The sequence below is a fragment of the Salvelinus alpinus genome, chromosome 2, assembly GCF_045679555.1.
Source record: "Salvelinus alpinus chromosome 2, SLU_Salpinus.1, whole genome shotgun sequence".
Classification (NCBI taxonomy): domain Eukaryota; kingdom Metazoa; phylum Chordata; class Actinopteri; order Salmoniformes; family Salmonidae; genus Salvelinus; species Salvelinus alpinus.
In genome coordinates, this window is record NC_092087.1 from 81,188,880 (window position 1) to 81,209,900 (window position 21,021).

A 21,021-nucleotide genomic window follows, 5' to 3' on the forward strand; every position below is an offset into this window, starting at 1 on the left:
GGATGAGGCTCAGCTTGGAGAGAGCTTTCACATTGGATGTTTGGACTGAAGGGGTGGGCACAGCCCTGTTCCTACTCTACCTCTCCCTCTGCCTCTGCCTCTGTCAGTGTGGAGGGGAGTAGAGAGAGCACACACACACATCCAAACACACACATCCCAACACACACACTTTCACACTATCACTGTGGACAGAGTAGAAGAGCACACAAAGGAAGCGCCAGAGAGGAAGTGGAGAGACCATGTCAGGGCTTACCGGGACAGACCTCGGACTACACCACGCATCACACACACCGTCCGGACCAGAGCAACAGCATTATGAGGACAAGGGGACACTGTGAGGACAGAGTCATGGTTATGGTTTACGAGGACAGGGTCATGGTTTACTAGGTCACTGAGACTGGAGAATGTCTAATGTGATTAACCGTTAGTTGACCGGTAGTTGACCAGGTGTGTGAAGTTTAAAGGACTCATGGCAGCACCAACTACACAGCCACAGGAGCCTATGAAGGTGAGTTTGAGATTTATCAATGATGTATTCATTCATCACCTTCCTTTTTTATTCTTTAGAATGATTTGTGTATATTATTATCCATTATATTATACAGAATTGGGTGTTAATGTACTTACAGAACATACTGGCTCATTTCGGTTGCGTAACTTTTCTCACTGAGATTTTCATGCTTGATCATAATGAGATTTGATTGGTTGATTATAATATCCAGAAGAGTAGGCTTTACTTGTAATTAGTTGCATACAGATACAATTGGTCACCGAGAATAATGTTTTTTTAATTATATAAATAAATAACATTTTGCTGTGGAATTAAAAATTATACCAGAAAATGTCATTCTGGGTTTATGGCGGGATAGTTTCTGTGAAATCTTTTCATTTATCTGACAGGTCTGGCTTGTATTTGTTGCGGATGAATATCCCCATGGGTATTAACCCCAGCGAAACGTGGCGAGGTCCTTGACTCGGCTAAATTAATTGAAGGGAGGAGCAGTTCCCTCGTTCCCTTGGCGCGACAGACGAGTGCAAAGTGCATCCGGGCTGTTTCTCCTTCTTTCCGCATGATCGCTCGAGACAGACAGGGCGGAGAGTAGATGATGGACCGGGTTTGAAATTGACTTGACAATATTTGTCTATGTGGACTGGCCGTTCTCAACATGTTATAGCTGAGGAGTGACTCTTCACTAGCTGTCAAAAGTTGTATTGTTTTTTCTGACTTCGACAATTCTTTGTTTTGCTTCACTGGCAAAAGTTTCATAGGTTGTGAATGGTGGTAAATTTCTGACTGCTTGAAGTTTTAAAAAGCTGCTGGAAAAAGAGGAAAATGTGCACTGCTCCTTCACCCAAAGGCACTAAACAAGCTGACAAGGGGCCAGAGAGGGATGGTGATGAAAATACTAAATCTAGCTGTCAGAAGTTTCATTGATAGTAATGGTGGCAAATTGTTGACTACATAGAATCTTAAAAAGCTACCGTTGTGGAAGAAGAGTTCAGGGCAAAGCTCCCTCACCCAGAGACAGTAGACAAGCTGGCAGGGGCCAAGGGAGGATGTTGATTCAAATTCAAAATGGGAGAAAAAAAGAGAAAGAGAATAGATAATGTGATGGTGACAGCCACACACAGCGCAACACTGATACAGGCGCTGTCAACAGTCGTGCCAAAGGCTCAAACAACCGAGAGAATGAGATTGCAAAAAAATGGGGACTTCTTGAGGATACCTGTCAGAAGAGAGATCTGTATTCTGACCATTGACCACATTGACTTGGCCCTCAATTAAAGCGACATACATCAAACCCACTAGGAGAAGGAAGAAGAAAAATGTTATCTTTACTGTCCCTCAAGGGGATGTGTCTTCAAGACACAATACTGTTGTATAAAATAGATACTTACACTCAGGGGCGTAACTTTCACTGGGGCATGTCCCCCCCCCCTAACATTCTGCATTTGCATGTTTGTCCTCCCAGTTTTATCATTGGAATGTGATACAAAACGAGGCAACGTCGTGCTTTAGGACCATGCGGACGCCTCCGAGTGATCGCCTAGGCTGTTTAGAGTGTTTATCTGACTGGGTAAAAAAATGATATACAAAAATACATATAATAATGATGTCCCCCCACTTCTGAAACCGAAGTTGCGCCCCTTATACTATTACACATGTAATTTACATCTACTACACATAGTGTTACAATACATACATTGCACTAAGTAAGGATTGTAAACAGACAGAAAAAGTCCCCAAAAAGTAGTACACGGTCGCAATACAGCAAAGTAGACGGTTTAAGGTTTAACAAAATCCTTTCAGCCCCGATGCGCCTGAACAAAGCAGGCGGGCGTAGGGCAGCTGTAGAAAAGCCCCTGTTCTTTTACTTCAATAGAACAGTGTTTATCCTTCTTTCTTTCCTTTAAACATAGTTTTACTGTGAATCAAATTTGCCTTCATTTTGGTTTGGAATTGTAAGGTTCTGTATTTATTTTTTTAGTCAACCTCGTGTTCTGTTTCGTTGTGTTCTTGAACGTAGCCCTGTCTTTCATTTTTGTTCATTGATTTCACCTGTGTTCGTTTCTCACCTGGTCTCATCAGCTCCTTATTTAGTTCAGTTCGTTCTGTTTGTGCCTTTGTGAGGTATTGTTCATTTTGACTCTACTAAGCCTTTTCCTAGCTCGTTTGTGAGAACCAGTTATAGCCATCGGTACTAGTTTTGTTTCTCCTGCCTGTTAATGACCATTGCCTGCCTTTGACCACGATTCCTGCCTTCTACGAAGGCGAAATAAACACCTGCCGTGCTCTGATCATGATTCTACACCTTTTTCTCCCTGTGTATTCATTACAGGAAGACTGTTCCACTTCCCTTGTCCCCTCAGCTTCTTCTCAGCATAAAGTAGGATTTGAGAGCTATTGGCCGTGTGTGTGTTGGTCCCCAGGGAAAAGGAATCCATGGACCATACGCACATTTCATCAATGACTTGTGATCCCTCCATCCTCATTCAAAACTGACCATATAGTACAAGACCCCTACAGACGTAGGATCTTCATTTGATAACTCTTTGTGGCTGAGAATTTTCAGGACTATTCTATTAGTTCCGTTTAGCTAGGCAAGCTCCATCAGACACAGGTCAAGTATTTGAAATGATTTCAACTCATAAGGAACCAATTTGCCAAGTGTCGTGACTATCAAAGAGATGGGGCCTAGTTCAGCTTTCCTCAAGTCAAAATGTGAAAACACTATATAAAATTGTAATAGTTTGTTTTTAAATGCCATGCAATGGAGCATTATAACAGCCTTCCCTCTCCAACCTAAACTCAAGTGTTCCACTACAGCATATACTGTATCGTGTGTTGGAGGAGGGCAGGATCTCTAGAATAGGACATCCACCATCAATATTCAATATATTACCATTAGACTGTAAGCTAGCATCGTCCATTCTCAGCCCATTCATTTGGAATGCCTGGAGCTAGCCACCGGAGGATTGCAGCCGAGGAAATGTGCTTCGCAGCCTCCAATGAGAATTGATTACTTCCACTGTCCGGCCACACACACTCAATGCCTGCTTTAAGTATGGACCATACCTTCCTTTGTCACATCTGATGTCTGACTACACAGTCCAATGACGTTCTATTTGGGTTATTGATTCGTAAAATCCTGACTGCTGATCAATTGTATTGATGATTGATATACAAATCAAATGGAGGATGATTTTCTTGTTGTGTAACACCTGAGACCTAATGGACTTGTCAATAGTTAATCTTGTCAGTTTTGCTTCTTAGCTGAGATTAGTCCTAATCAGGAAAGAAGCGATTGAGGTGCATTTAATAAATCCATTGAGGTTCCTTTCAAAAACAGTTAGTTGTCAGTTTTGCTCCCTTGGCTGCATTTCTATTAGTCATAATCTGGGATGTAAACAAATTACAAGGGGACAGATTGAGATTTAGGTTGAGGTGCATTCAATATCCCCATTGAGGTTCCTTTTAATTACCCTCAGGAAACGTTACAACTGATTACTGGGTTGATGTGGATAATGTTCTTTAGGGCATACGTTTTAAATTACTTTACAATGGAAAACAAGTATTTGTGTTACCTATTGGATAACTCCAGGGTCGTATTCATTAGGGCACACCATATCTAAGTATTTTGCAACAGAAAACAAACATTACCCTTTCTCATTGGACAAGTCCAGGCTGTCCGTCCATGTTTCAGTCTGTTTGCTGCCTAATGAACACAACCCTGATTTGATGTGTTTTGTTTTTCTCTGTGTCTTTCAGTCCCAACAGAAGTCCACTTTAGTCATCCATATTTCATTCTATTTTCTTCCGTTTGGTGTCTAATGAACACAATCATGATGTGTGTTCCTCCCTGTCTTCCAGTCTCAGCAGAAGTGCATCGCCATCTTTGCTCTGCTGTGCTGCTTCGCTGTGCTGGTGGCTCTCACCTTCTCCGCTGTAGACGTCTGGGGGGAGGACGAGGACGGAATCACAGAAGAGAACTGTAACAGACACTGTCGGTAAGAGGTACAGGAACTATAATCAAGGAAAGGAACCCAGAACCAAATACTTGCGCTAGCTAAATGAAAGTCATTACAAAGGTCCTAAACAGTCTGCAGGGCTACCGATCTGTAACAAGTAAATCTACATGCCTACAACATTGTCATAATTGACAGGAGTCAAAATCTTCCAAGGCCCTAAGATGCTATCATAAACATAGGCCATAGATGTCTGCATCATCGATTTCAGAGATCTGAAATGATGTACATGATTTTTATGATTACAACTGTGTGCTTTCTCATCAGCATTGTCCTTGTGGAGAACATTCCGGAGGACCTCCCCCTTTCCGTAGATGGTACAACCCACGTGCCCCTCTCCACAGGCCTCAACAGCCTGTTGGACCAGGCCAAGCACTCAGTGGAGGTGGTATCTCCCGTCTGGAACCTCAACTCATTGGACCAAGAGACATGGCCCAACTCTGGCAAACAGGTATCATGTAACAAGAATGCCACTGCTACTTCTTCATCTTCTTCTACTTCTTCTTCTTCATCATCATATATCGCAAACTATAAAACTATGGACCGTTCTACAAATGTTCTACTTTGGCAAAGTGCTATTCCATTATATCAGCAGTGCGCCCAGCAGCAGAAATTGATACTAAGCCACACAAAACCTGCAACAGTCTTTGGATAAGGACATTCACAGAGCAAAGGGAACAATAACAGTCATACTGTACATATCCTTTTATGTCTCAGGGCCAGCTTCTGTTCCAGAGACTGCTCAACCTCAAGACTCGGGAGGTTAAATTGAAGATTGCCAGCAGTCTCACAGACTCTGCTGAACTGCAGAAACTAACAGAGCATGGTAAGTGACACTTCATTCATATCACTACACATAATATATAAAAACAGCAATGTATTATTCATTGATGGCCTATAGTACTGTGTGTGCCCAATTATGCATACAGATGTAAGAGCTTAATTGAATAACTATTTTTTTGTTGAGAATTTTCCTGCACAGCAGAAATGCAAACTTGTAAGTGTATTTGAGTTTTTAAAAGGCTTCTAAAATCGATCATTTCCACATTGAAAATTCAGACTTGATTTGCCCTAACAAAAAATATATCAACCCCTACAAAAATGTCCATGAATTATAATCCACATAATAATTCAAATTTCCTCTTGCGGCAGGATTATTTTCCTGCTGTAGCAAACTTCCTCAAATTTAGACCCTACGTCTGTAGGCTACAGTGTCTCATATTTATCTTAAGGGAAGCAGATACAGCACTTTATGTAACATTTTGTCATACCCGTGGTATACTGTCTGATATACTACCGCTGTCAGCCAATCAGCATTTAGGGCTCGAACCACCCCGTTTATACAACATTTTATATAACATCCATCACAGTATGAGCTCCACTCACTCCTTGAGCTCTCCGGCAAACTTGAGTCCACAAGGTCAAACAACATGAATGTGCAAATGGATCCAACTTAACTGCTTCCTTGTCAAATTGGGCTGCCTCCTGCCTCCAAGGCTGCCTGTACGTCTTTCTGTCAGCCACAGGCCACATTGGCCTTTCTTCTCCAATGTGGACGTGATTTAAGGGGCAATAGAAACAGGGCTTTAGTAGCCTAAATGTTTGTCTGGAGGTTGTGTCCTTCAGCAAGGTACTTTACTGCTCCCTTCTAATCTGCTCCTGGGGTTCTACACTGAGGCCGTCCCTGTGGGCTGATTAGGCAAAAAGACCCATTTCCATTCTCTCCAAGAAAATGGACAACAAAATATTTTTCTTCCCTGACTTCGTTTTCCCCCTGCAGGTGCCGAGGTTCGCTTTGTGAATATGTCAGCTCTGACCAGAGGCGGACTGCACTCCAATTTCTGGGTTGTTGATAGGAAGCACGTGTTCATTGGCAGTGCCAGCATGGACTGGAGATCACTGTCCAAGGTACCAGTTCTAGACTGGGGTTTCCCAAACTCGGTCCTGGGTCCCCCCTGGGTGCATGTTTTGGTTTTTGCCCTAGCACTACACAGCTGATTCAAATAACCAACTCATCATCAACCTTTGATTATTTGAATCAGCTGTGTGGTGTTAGGGCAAATACCAAAACGTGCACCCAGGGTGGGCCCCAGGACCGAGTTTGGGAAACCCTGATCTAGTCCATTAGTGATTAGAGAAGTGATTACCTGGCACTTTCATGCCCTAATGCCAGCTGGTGGTAGAACTCCCATTGAATGTAATTAACATATTGGCCAATGAGGAGTCAACACACACACACACACACACACACACACAACCACACACACACAACCAAACACACACACAGTGCAAGACAATAGAAATCTACACACTCTAGCAGAAATGTCAGCAGAGAACAGAAATTTCTCAAGGTCCTGTACATGCAATAATGAGCTGTCAGCAGTCTTTGTCAGCTGAACTAAACAGGTATATAGTCCACAATACACTGAAACAAACAATGTTTTCATCAGACAAGTATTCACTTATAGTGCATATAACTAGTCTGTTTGAGGAGTCTCTCAGCCGTCCAGTCAACATACTCATTCTCTCTTTAATAACCAGACAGTTAACCACATTGCCTCCTCCTCTCCCTCCGTCTCTTCCCTGCATCTCTCCACAGAGGAAGGAGTTGGGGGTGATGGTTTATAACTGCAGCTGTCTGGCTATAGACCTCCATAGGGTCTTCTCCTTTTACTGGCAGCTCCAGTACAGAGACTACATCCCTTCTATCTGGTCCAAGAGAGTCACGGCCCTCTACGGCAAGGACAGCCCCGTAACGCTGTACCTCAATGATACAGAGGTTACCGCTTATGTGTCGGTGAGGATTTGTTATTATCTACTATGTATTACATAGAGGAGATCGGTGGAGGCTGGTGGAGGGAGGAATTGGCAGATGGGCTGCGTTCCATTTCTTCCATCCCAGGCATTACAATGAGCCTGTCCTCCAATGTATAGTGACACCAGCCACCACTGGTCTACAAACCATAATATTGTCTTGCTATAGGAGTTTTGGAGTTATGTTTCTACACTCTTGTTGAAATGGAGTAGAATAACCATAACTAACCCTAACCCTAACTAACCCTAATCCTAATTTACCCTAATTTACCCTAACCATAGCCCTAACTAACTCTAACCAACCCTAACCAATCCTAACTTACTCTAACCCTAACTAATCCTAATTTACCCTAACCCTAACTAACTTTAAATAACCCTAACTAACCCTAACTAGCCATAACCATAACTAGCCCTAACCATAACTAACCCTACCCCGAAACAGTTTTACTAGACATCTTATTACTTGACCAGGCAGCTGATATTTACAAAATGTTCTTGTACCCTAGAATGTTCTGAACTAGATGGACAAAAGCTTTACAAAACATTATGACACCCATAACAGATTGCTTTATCAATTATTAAACCGACACCCATCCGGGTGATTAATCATGTAAATGTTACGCAGAGAAACGAATGAAACGTCTCCGTTCTAATTTGACAGTAATGAATCTCTCCACCCCCCTAGGGATGATATGTTGATCAGCTACAGAGAATATATTCATCATCGTAACAGGAAGTAATGATGGTATGGCGTCCTACTGTGATGCTGCTGTTGGCAAACCTTGCCCTCCTCCTCTGCCTCCGCTCCACTCAGCTCACTTCTGACAATGACGCATGTTGGGGTTATGTCCGTCCTCGTTTCGCCCGCTACTCCCCCCCACGTCTCAGACTATATTAAATATTGAGACTGCTTGAAATGGGAAATTGGAAAATAACCTTTGTTTTGAAAGTGTGAAATATAGGCTAAAAGAGGGCTTTGGCTGTCACATAGAAGGCAGTAATAAAGTGAAGCTATGAAACGTTGACGCTCTACTTATTGAAATAGTTGACAGTCTTTAATATAACCTGCAATCAACACAAGTCAAATTGAATCATTTGCATGTGTGTTCTCATCTTAATTATGATTCCTTTCTTGGTTCCTTCCTTCCCTCCTCAGACCTCTCCTGACCTCTTCTGTCCTAAGGATCGGGCCAAGGACATAGATGTCATACAGCATGTGATGCAGGACGCCAAGTTGTTCATCTACATCTCTGTCACAGACTACCTTCCCCTACTCATCAGAAGGTCTGGAGGGTCTTTAGTTTCAAGGTGATGCTTCCCAATATCCGATGATGAGCCTATTCATCTATTCACAATGTGCTCATTATAGTCGGACCAATGACATAAAATATGTCATAAAAGCTGTAGCTATACTTTCTGCATTCTGCAATCGGAGTGCAACCATAGTTTGCATCCGTGCCTTGATGTATGAATTTGAGAGCCCAAACCCTCAGCTTTTTAGCAAACCAAGTGGCAGGGGTGCCATTGGCTGAAACACAAACGAAGGATTGTGGCTAAAGGTGTTAGCTAAAAGTGTTCTTCTAAGACCCTGTGGTACTCTGCTGTGCATCTCATTTCCTGTAACTTTGTGACCCTTCCATCGACACAGATACTGGTCTCCTATCGATGAGATGATACGTGAGGCTGTGGTCCTGAGAGGGGTCAAAGTTCGTATGCTCATTAGTTTCTGGAAGCAGACCCACCCGCTCACCTTTAACTTCATTATGTCCCTCAAGTCACTGTGCATGGAGCTGGCCAACTGCTCCCTAGAAGTGGTGAGTGAATGAAAAGAAAGACTGTGAAACGCCTATTAAAGAGATGTACTGTATAATACACTCCAAAATACCATGTACTCTCGCTGGTTTTACACAATCAATGGTGTGGGTGACTTCATCTCGACATTAGACTACTTGTGAGGTCTAAAAACATTGATCTTGGTCTGTACTATTCCTTTCAGAATGAAGTGGCTCAGGAATTCAGATGTGTGATGGCTCGTTGAGTTTTAAAGCAACTTGAAGCCGTACAGTGCACTAGCATTGCCTCTATTGCGGTGGAAATCAATTTGGTTTTATGACTTTAATCTTCTATTCCTGCAGAAGTTTTTTAGCAGGAGGGAGCAGATGGCCAATAGTCAACCAGGAATCAACCACAATAAGTACATGGTGACCGACAGTGCTGTGTACATAGGTCAGTGATCCAGATGTCACTGGGAATCTACTGTATCATTGATTATACAATTATTTATACGGAGAAGACATACAATATGTATTATCCAGCACACACACACACACACACACACACACACACACACACACACACACACACACACACACACACACACACACACACACACACACACACACACACACACACACACACACACACACACACACACACACACACACACACACACACACACACACACACATTTTGGAGAGGAGCAAAGAGTCAGCCACAGATCAGCACTCCCTAGAGCTAGTTTGGAATGCAGTACCTTGCTCAGGGCACAATGGTATGATATCTGATGTGCGCTGCCTCTATTTCCTCAGGTAATCACGACTGGGTGGGGAGTGAGTTTGCCTATAACGCTGGGACCGGACTCGTCATCAAACCAACACAAACTCTCAAGGAGAGGGGTGCCACAATCCTGGAACAGGTGAAGGCTGTATTCGAGAGAGACTGGCATTCGCGCTACGCTAAAACCCTACAGGCCAGTAATAGGACTCCAGAGGGTAGCAAATACAGGAACCTCCACAACAACCAGAGGTCAAGAGTCTGACGGATAACAAGGAGGGCAAAGAGACCTGGAATAACGAACCCTATTAATAAACTATCAGCACAACTTTCCCTTTAACTTGTCATGAAACACGGGTGTATTCACTAGGAACTAAACGGACGCAAACAGGCCGAAAGGGGGTGGGACCGAGTTAAAATTGTCCAATATGAAACTCTCGTTTTCGTAGCAAAAAATGTTTATTTTGCAAAACGTTTTGCTGCGGTTTGCTGTGGTGTGTGCTAATGAATACACCCCATGTTTGATGACGGCCAAATATGGATTATCCTGAAGCTGCACAAATCTGGTTATGTGGACCATTATATGCATTATTATACGCATGAGCGGCATGGAGGTTGAACATAAAAGACTATTCTAATGATGTCATTTCTTTCAGGACCTCTACATTTACACACACTGAAGTATATATGCATTTTGTATTGTTTGAATATGCATTCAGTTTGACAAGAATACCTCAGTATTTTACCCTTTTATAATAATCCATATAACCACGAAAAAAATCATAGTAAAACATAAAATGCTTTGCCTTAATTATAATTCACATGCTTACATGGAGACGACCTCTCTTTGTAGACTTATTGTCATATAAACAAATGACAATATAACTGGTAGGATGTCACCTGTGTGCAATTGCATGGCATGCCTTTTGGGGGAACTGCCCCCCCCCCCCCTCTTCTCAGTACACACACACGCTCAAGGACAAGAGGATAAGTTAACCTAGAACAGAAGAATATCATTATACAGAAGCCAGTAGGCCCATGTAAGTAGGAATGATTCATTAAAATACATGGAATGTACACTATATTTATGATATATTTATGATACAGTTTAGCCTTGTTGATCCATCATATAATGGGAACTTATTTTATACTTGACTGTAATAAAAACGATACCTCATCCTTATTTCCACTGTTCTGAAACAATTCCAACCGGAAGTAGCAGAAAAACAAAGGATGTAATGGCCACCACTTCGGCCTAGTAAAGGGGAAAAGTGTAGGAAAATGAATAATGGGGCTTACTTTTCCCTTCAGGGCTGTTATCCCCATCAGGGCTGTATTTGGGGGGGGGGGGGACAGTTAACTTCATGCCTAAAATCTATGTTTTATAATGCTATTCTACACATTTTGCCATGAGGCTGAGAGAGAATTTAGCAGTCTTAAAGATAATTTCCTGCAATTCTACAGATGTTGCTATCATAGCTATATGGGGGCACCCCGGCCTTCAAGCCCCCCCCCAACACAAAAATAGTTGTGTAATATTAATTTGGTTGTCGGCCCCCTGGAGGTCGGGGGCCCAGGGCACGTGCCTTGCGTTCGGGCCGGGCACCACATGAAGCAACATCAGGAGTGTGGTAGTACTTATTTTGAACACGTGATGGTGCTATAGTATTATATTAGATACCAAATGGCTCTGGGTTGACACTGTGTAAATGGATTCAATGAGAGATGAGAATTACTTTTTCATGTTCAGTTAGTTGTATGTTCACCGCAAAGTTTGATATCAACCTTTTTAGTAAGTTTTATTATAGACTATTCCTGTTGAAATTACACCCTAGGTTTACTCGTGTTGTAAATTGCTATAAACATATAATGGGGCCTATCGTTTGATAGTTTTTTGGTTTGGATTTGGATTGCGGTTTATGTATCCCCTCAATTTGCATTATACCATGTTTTGCTCTTTTTCTGTCCAAATTGTATGTTGTTATTATGGAATAGCCTTTATGTAGCCTATGGTGGTGATATGGAATGGGAAACTTGCTTTCTATTCCTGCTTCTTCTGGTGAAGTGTTGCGTGGCTTTAGCGTTATCCCTGTGTTGCTTACGGTCGCTTTGTGATGAAAAAGGACCTGCCCCTCCCAGCGATGAGGAGAGGAGGGGATGGAAAGGGTGGGGTGGGCGGGTGCCGTTGTCATGGCAACAGATTAAGGTCAAAGATATTTTAGACAGCTCTATTAGCACTTTTTGCTCTTGCGGATTAGCACCAACTCGGGATTATTTGATATGGGTGGTGGCATCAGGGATGTGCGATGGTTTGACTGAGGTTAGTGTGTTATCAGTCTCGTTTTGTCATGACAAAGATACGGACGGTTGCAAAGATACAACGTATTCAGAGTGAGAGATCAGTGTAACTTTTTTGCACTTAGTGTAGGTAGCAACTTTCCCGGCACTGCATCACTCGTAGGTTGAGTGTCCGCAACAGAACGTCAAATTGTAGCTGGTGGATACTGATACGCGCGTGCATGTGTTTTTGTACGGGAAAGAGAGTGAGGAGTGGAGAGAAAGAGGGAGGTAACGTTAGGTATGTGCCACCTGACTGCTTGCAGATGCCTTTGCAGCAGCAGGGAATGGACCTTCCAAGGGATGTAGGTGACATAATACATTTGCGGGGGAAATGCCAATGGAATTTTTTTTGAACAATGCGTGTCCACGGCTACATATCGACATATTTTCAAAACAAATGATGTAGCATGTTAGATTGTGTACTAGCGACAAAAGTGCGCACAGGACTATTATGCAGTCTCACTGCGGCTGCAGCAGGGAGCTACTTGAATTCTCAAATAGTTTTACTAAAGCGACGGGATCCCTGCCGACCACAAGAAATGCTGCAGGCTTTTCCACAATGACAGTGGCTGTGTCCTGCGTTTCATTCACCTCTAGGGATAGGACGACTGTTTGAATAAAGAGTGTTCTGTGTTTATCAAGCAAACGATCTCTCTTTTGACGTCTACAGAAGTCATCATCAAATCCAATATGTTTTGCTGATAAAGGATCGATCAATCATCAAGGACATCGATCAAGATGGAAAGCGAGGTTTTTCTTCCCCATCTGGAGCAATTTATGCTCAGCCCGCTTGTCATTTGGGTAAGTACCCTTCTGCATATTAAACATGTAGCTATGTTAAATGTCCTTGGCGTTGATTTTCCTATTAATAAGCAAATAATTATGTTTTTATTTTTTGTTTTGTTTAGGTGAAGACATTTGGGCAAAACGATGGGAACATGACATTGGATTATTCCGAGTTACTGGATGGGGTAGTTTTGAACAAGATCATGATTCAAATGTAAGTTTTGTCTGTTTTTGTTTTGTTTAGTTGCACATTTTGCCCTATGCACTGCAGCCAACAAGGAAGTTGGCTCTATGCCGGCCTGGTGTAGCCTAGTCCAAGTGAATGAGCAGCACTGTCCAGATAAAACAGTTAGTGTAGCTGGAATTTGACACATTTTGACCCAGTAGCCCATGTCAATGATTGGCTTATCAACCACTTCTGCTCATCTGACAGCAAGCTACAATGTTGCTCATAATGTTGCTGTGATCATCCATGCTAATATCGAGAGAAATGACGTAATAATAGGCTATTTAACTTGGTTGTATTTTGACTATAATCTGAGTGCCAGTCTCTCTGCTATCATGCTAACTCCTTGTCACTCATTGTCATGTTTGGTGTGACAATGACATCAGTGGAGTTAGGAAGAGCACAAACAGATCTGGGACCAGGCTGTTTTGACTCCATTTTGACTCCATTTGGGCATGCTATAATTAGAGTGAGTTCTGCTGCCAACTTCATGCAAAAAAAAAATGTATGTACAAAGTGATATAACACTTAAGCAGTTTGTACTCCAGTCCTCTCAAAATTTAGCCACATTTTGGGAATGCTATTTTTAGAGCTTTGAGTTGTGCCGGGTTGGTTAGGGTCATTCTGCCTGACATTTTGTGTTTTCAGAATGAAGTTGTGTCCTTGTCTGTTTCTGCGTGTAGTCTAGTGGATACAGCTGTTACTAATACAGCACAGAGCTGCTGAAGTTCTTGTTAACTAGTCGATGCTGCACAACAGTGTGTGCTTTGTCACTCACTTGCTCTGAAGGAGTTCATTGTTGTCTATCTGTCTCGGTCAAGAATATGTACTGTAACGTTTCTAATTGGTTTCCAGAAAAGGTCGAGCCTCAGTCCCAGATCACTCCGTGCAGTCTTTCCAGCTCCATTGCTGATGTGACAATGACAGCGACGAAGTTGACAAGACATTACAAAACAGATCTGGGACAAAATAGGTTTTTGTGTGAAGTCCATAGCCAGCAAAGTCTTAAAGGAAGTCTTCAAGAGCTTATTGAGTAGCTTATTGTTGGGGTACCTTATGGCTGGGAGAATTATCATCATCACCCACCTAATCATCACAAACTGATGACCCCTCTGATAGACAGTCATTCGTGTGGCTGGGGGTTTGTTAGACCCAGGCTGTCCAATGAAAAGACACTATAACCCCATAGAACAACTTTTATTATGGGTAGATATAGCCTAGTTCTGAACCTGAGATACCTGTCTATTATAATACCAATATCTAGAACTAATGTAAGTTATGTTTGAAGGGACCCAAATAACTAGATATATACAGTGGGGAGAACAAGTATTTGATACACTGCCGATTTTTCAGGTTGTCCTACTTACAAAGCATGTAGAGGTTTGTAATTTTTATCATAGGTACACTTCAACTGTGAGAGATATATATCCTGTCTTCTTGGGGATAAGAGCGTCTGTCACAGTCTGGCTAAAAAACAATACACACGCACACACACACACACACACAATGCTGGGGCCTGCCGGTGGGTTAGGTTTAGGATAATCCCTTGGATTGCATGGAGACCCTCTGGATTAGGGGCTTGTTGATAGCGTTTAGTTTTATGTGGAGAGCAAGACAGATGGCAGGGAGGGAGACAGTAGTGGACCTACATGAGAGAGACCTACAGGAGACTACGGGGTCATCCTCATTAGGGCTCACAGTAGTGAAACATTTTGCAACGGGAATCGAAAATGTGTGTTTCTTATTGGACCAATTCAGGTAGTCCTTCCCTGTTTTGGAATGTTTGCTTCCATTTGCTTCCATTTGAATACAACCATGGGTACAGGTTGTACATCATATCTGTTACAGGAGGCTGAGGCCAAATAGGTTTAGGTCACTGTGTCAGTCAGAATGCCAGTCGTTAGGGAAATTGAAATGGCTGGGAATGGAGTGGATGAGTGATGGGAGGACTCTTTTACCTTTTTGATTGGAGTTTAGCTAGCCTGGTCCCAGATCTGTTTGTGCTGTCTTCCCAACTCGCACGTGTCAAGGACCATAGGAGTTAGAAAGACTGAGTAAACAGATCTGGGACCAGGCTAGAGTGGAGCAGGCTGAGGCTATGGCTAGAGAGCAGCTACCATTTGGCTGTGAATTCATCATGCCATGAGCCTGACAGAGGGAATGATGTAATGGGGCAGAAAAAGAGGGGAAAACAGAGAGAGAGAGCTAGAAGCAGGTTTGATGGGAGTTAAAGCCAAGTTTAGCCAGATGTACTATATCTTTATAGCACCGGGCTTACCACATAACTCACCACCTCTGTGGCTGTAGAAAAAGTTTTTATATGTAATGTCATTTCATGTTTCCTTCAGAAATCACACGGGTAACACTTGACCATCTTTGTGGCTATAGCTGAAATACGTTGTTGTAATTAAGTTGCTATAACGTTATTGTAATGTTTTCATTCTCCTCAGAAACCCCAAAGCGACTCTTCAGAGCGTCAACAAAGTGAACAACGACCCCAGTCAGAGGATTCTAAACCTGACCGTTCTCATCCGTCAAATCAAAACCTATTACCTAGTGAGTTACAGTTATGGATGTTCCCTCTTAGTTAAGTTTCCACCATTAAACATTCCTCCCTTTTATACTGTATGGAACATTTGATTTTGAAAGATTGGCAAGTCAAACCACATTCATTCTAGGGAAGGGACACACACACACACACACACACACACATACAGTCTCAATAAATGCATGATGGGAAGGGTTAATACCCTCTAAGTGAGGAGAGCAGCTCTCTGCACATCTGGTCCACGGCCCTGGCCTGATCTGGTCGGCCACCAGGCCACCCACCAGACTGTCAACCAGGCTCTTCTTAAGACGACTGCCCTAAATATCACCACATCCACCATGTAAACATCTGTGCCCTCAGTGTGTGTCGTTAGGCAGGCTACAGTAATGCCTGTGCCAGACCGACAAGGCTTTGGAATGACCCATTTGGGTGGGATCACGACAGAGAGCGAGAGAGTCCCTCTCAGTCACGACTGTCTGTCTGTCTAATGCGGCGGTTTGGATGAAAGCAATTGTGGTAATTAAAAACAGAGCAAATTATACAGACATAAGATCAGTAGGGATTGGGAAATAGAGATTTAAGGTTTTCTTCTGGTGGGTTAGAAAATATAGTACAGTGTGAATGTGTGATAGCCCCAAGACATACATTATATTGTTATATTTCCAGTATGGAGATCATTTTGAAACAGAATCTATTTAGCGAGTTTGTTTGTATGAAACATAATTATTCTAGTGTCTGTATTTATTTACAGGCATGCATTTGTACAAACCCTCCTCATACAGCACACATGGTGTATCATTACAGTATATCATCTAGAAACGTACATGAAGAATGATAGTCTTTTGAAATGATATTGTCGTCTTTTATACGTAAAGGGTCTGTGGTGTGTTTACCACAGTTGAGTACCAGTTCAATCTCATCATCGCAGTGATCTACTTTCCCAAGGGTTTGATTTGGATTCCAGAGGGACAGTTCAATCACTTCTAATTATTGTTCAGCAAAAAAACAGGAAAGAAACACCAGGAACAATCAAATAATCTTATGAATTCCCCTCAGAATTCCCTATGGGCCCTGGTCAAAAAGGAGTGGATTGCAATTTGGGAGGTATGCTAAGATGGCAAATGAAGACGGCAGCTCTCCTCTCTCTCTCTTTGCAGTAATGTAGGCTACAAGAGATGAAATGGAGTTTGATTGCCAGACACTATCATTTCAGGACAGATTCAAATTCTGTCATATTTAGACATAATTATTTTGGGATGTAATTGGCCTAGTTTGTGTTAGTCTTAGATTTGTGCATTTTGTGACAGGATTTTTAAAGATATATTTTTTTGTCATATTCAGCTGCAACGTTACAGCTGTAATCTCCATGTCAAATGTATCCAAGTCTTATTTTGTGTGTAGTGCACCAATCACTGGTTGAAGAGATGATTTTATCTCAACTCTGCTATAAACCGCAATCAAAAAAATTGACTTCACTTCATAATCAGATTTTAGCTCGAGGGGGAAAGCAAAGTGACCCCAGAGCCCAGTCCCTTGAACATTCCTCACTAGAAATGGGTCGCGGTCACTGGAAAAATTGACTGGTTGTTTGGATGGCAGTGGTTGATTTTACTGCATCACAGTTGCATGGCTAGCCAGACTGGAACTCTCTTACTGGGGACTTTACTAATTGTTTCCTGGACTAAAGAGGGGCCCTGGTTTTTTTCTCAATGGGAAATGAAACATTGCATTACACATTCACACCACATTAGCCTAGCTAGCCACTGTAGCGACCAACAACAAACATGGGTTCAAATAGTATTTAGTTTCTTTCCAATACTTTCGCTGTGCTTGATTGAGCTTATCCTGGCACAATGGAACCAATGGAATAGTCCCTAAAGTGCAAACCCTGCCCACCTGGCACTCGACGCAGCCTAAATAAAATGTGCTACATATTTGAAAGAAAATACATTTTATTTGAACTCAGGTCTGGTCAACAATTCCCCAGACTGGAAAGTGCCTCTGGCATTATAGGCTGAAAGGGTTATGCATAAAGAAGCACCAAAGAAACTGCCCATTTCTTACAGCCATTCTGGTCCCTCTCCATCTGTTGGCACCAAGTCTACATATTTAAATGCCTGACTATACATACACAACCTTCCTCATTCAGATAGCATTGGCCAGATCCCAACAGGGTTTTTTGTCCTCCTGTCTCACTCTTTCATTGTCCTTTTCTGTACCCATCTTCCCTTTTTCATCCCCCCTTTTCTCTCTTTCCTAGGAGACTCTGAGGCAGCTGATCATGATGCCCTTACCCAACTTGTTGGTGCTTGGCAAGACTCCTCACTGTGGTATGTATGCCCACCATGCCCACACCGTTTTACATTCTGTTGAGAAACCCAAAGAGAGAGCAGTACACCCTTTAAATTCTACTGGTGGCCATTGAATTCTATGTAAAATACAGTACTACTTTAGTTCCACAGATGTAGAATCTTCATTTGATCACCCTGTTGTTGCCGAAAATGTCAAACTTTTATTGTATTCAATGTTTAAAAAGGCTTTTAAAGTTGGTAATATCCCCTTTAAAATGTCAGACTTGATTTGCCCTAACAACATTTTTATCAACCCCTACAAAAATGTTCATAAATTATAATCCACACAATAATTCACATTTCCTGTTGCTGCAGGATTCTTTTCCTTCTATGAGAAAGTGGTCAAATGAAGATCCTACCTGTAGACTTGGTTTGCCAGTCACACATGTCTGTTGAGAGACTAGAAATACCAACTGTATCTGTGCTGCACAGTTAAGTACAGTTTGTCAGATGATTGACACCATCTTAGAGTTTGCAGTATCATCCTTCCATTTGTTGTCCATGACATACCGTGACATAATACAATTATTCATATGAGTAAATCAGACCAGTTAATTTGCAATGCTGCCCTATAAATTGACCTCAAATCTCCTATAAGACAGACTTTGAGGGCCTTCGCTGTCTGTGTCTTCAGCAGATGTGTAATTCAATAGCACACCATCAGTCTGATAGATGTGCTAGCCTTGGTGACAGGCTCTGGCCTGATGAGTGACCCAAATTCACACAGCAGCCTGCCTCAAGTTAGGCTGCATCTGACTCTCCTTTAATCATTGACTTTAATCTGAATCTAATGTGGGGAGTTGTATTTTGGGGTTTTCTCCTCAGAGCAAAGTCTGGAGGAAATGAAGAAATTACTTCTTCTCTTATTGGGTTGTGCTGTCCAGGTAGGAGGAGTTGGAGGGGTGTGTGTATTTGTGTGTCACTGTGTGTGTGTGGGGGGGAGGGGGGGGAGGGTCTGCTTGCTTTTGTTTGTCTGAAATTCAAATGGAAAGATGTTGTTTTAGCTAGCTCATAATTGAGGATTTGAGGGGGACCCCTGTTTCACCTCACCAACAGGATGTCCGTCCCCCAGGCTAGGCTACACCCACTCATTAAGACCCTAATCTACTACACCCACTCATTAAGACCCTAATCTACTACACCCACTCATTAAGACCCTAATCTACTGTACCCACTGTGTGTTTTCAGTGTGAGAAGAAAGAGGAGTACGTGGAACGCATCCAGACCCTCGACTTCGACACGAAAGCAGCAATAGCTGCTCATATCCAAGAGGTACAGTATCTCCTTCCACGTTGCGCTTGTCCCTGGTCTGTGCGTGACAATGACAGCAGTGGAGTCGGCAAGACAGATCTGGGACTCAGGCTAGCTTGTTCCACATTCAGTAACATGCATGTTTCTCGTATGTGGAAGTATTAGTCATTGAGGACATGACAAGGGCAGGCTAGCCATTTGCAAACTGTTTATAGCGACATGCATCAAACTGTGTTGTGATTTAAATAATTATCCTTTTTAAAAAAGCATTACAAACATTAAATGTACAATAATTCATTAAAGGTCCTATATAATATAGTAATATATAATAATATATAATAATAATATATAATATAGTAATAAACAACAACATAATAAATCCATTTGGCATGTGTGAATACATTTTATACGGTGGTCCCGGGAATCAAACTCACTACCCTGGCATTACAAGCACCACACTCTACCAATTGAGCTACAAAGGACTACGTGGCTAGCTTTATACCACATTTATCCCACATTTATTTATTTAGGAGAACAATAATACCTTTCATTGTATTTAGTTCATATGGGAAATTCCGTAATTATTTCCCTCAGGTAATAGAAGTTCACATGGAACTTAAGGTCATAGGTCATTTTGTAATTTTTATTAGGATCCAATTTAGCTAACGCCGTAACGCTAGCTAATCTTCCTGGGGTCCAACACCAACTAGCAAGACATTACAAACAACCACAATCAAGACTTCACAAACATTCAACAAGTAGACAATACAGATAATTACAATACCTGACAGGAAACACATTTAACATTCAGTTGATGCTTTCTATTTCCTGTCCAGTCATATGGTCTATCGCATTAGATGTTCTTTTATTTTCTTCTTGAAGGTGGATTTACTTTTTGCCTGAGAAATATGGATTGGTAAAGAGTTCCATTCAGCTATGGCTCTACATAAAACTGTAGATTTAAGGCGATTTGTCCTTGGCGTGGGTTGTTTTTAGCTGCCATGAATTTTACTGTCTGGTTTGGTGGTTATGCGTGTTGCTAGTATGTAATAACTGGACTGAAAAATTCAGTGTGTTTTTCAAAAATATAACATTCCTAAAGAAAATCAGAAGACTGGATAGTAATTTGTTTTGAACGTGAAGCCGTGAGAGATTCTGATGCATTTGGATAATATTCATACGGATAGAGCAAACCAGGCAGCCCTGTTTTGAGCCATTTGGAGCTTTTTTAGATCTTTCTTTGCTACAGATGACCATATAACTGGACAGTACTCTAAGTGTGATAGGACCAGGGATTGTCCATATAACTCGACAGTACTCTAAGTGTGATAGGCCCAGGGATTGTCCATATAACTGGACAGTACTCTAAGTGTGATAGGCCCAGGGATTGTCCATATAACTGGACAGTACTCTAAGTGTGATAGGCCCAGGGATTGAATCACCTGATTCAGTGTGCTAGATTTGACATACTCTGAACAGGTCACGAGCAATGCAAAGTAAATGAAAAGGCTTTAGGATTCCCCAGGAATGAATACCAAAGGAACATTCTAGCACGTGTTGTCTTGTCTGCGCGACAACGATACACCGTGTTCTGTCACTGTTACACAGCACGATCATCAAGCACT

The 21,021-nt window shown here is 42.1% G+C and overlaps 2 protein-coding genes across 2 annotated transcripts in view; both read left to right on the top strand.

Moving 5' to 3' along the window:
* Positions 1–207: 207 nt before the first annotated feature.
* pld5 (phospholipase D family member 5) lies at positions 208–11,077 on the top strand. The gene is made up of 10 exons (XM_071389520.1): positions 208–508; positions 4,373–4,509; positions 4,795–4,978; positions 5,245–5,353; positions 6,308–6,435; positions 7,127–7,324; positions 8,498–8,649; positions 8,990–9,155; positions 9,477–9,567; positions 9,930–11,077. The coding sequence occupies exons 1-10, from the start codon at positions 470–472 to the stop codon at positions 10,157–10,159; spliced, it is 1,434 nt and encodes a 477-aa protein (XP_071245621.1). The 5' UTR covers positions 208–469; the 3' UTR covers positions 10,160–11,077.
* A 1,100-nt stretch (positions 11,078–12,177) lies between these two features.
* ccdc88aa (coiled-coil domain containing 88Aa) overlaps positions 12,178–21,021 on the top strand; it is a 30,226-nt gene continuing 21,382 nt past the window's right edge. Inside the window, 6 exon segments of the mRNA XM_071389521.1 lie at positions 12,178–13,035; positions 13,143–13,234; positions 15,697–15,802; positions 18,055–18,124; positions 18,971–19,029; positions 19,334–19,417. Of these exon segments, the coding sequence (XP_071245622.1) occupies positions 12,973–13,035; positions 13,143–13,234; positions 15,697–15,802; positions 18,055–18,124; positions 18,971–19,029; positions 19,334–19,417 (474 nt within the window). The 5' untranslated portion in view covers positions 12,178–12,972.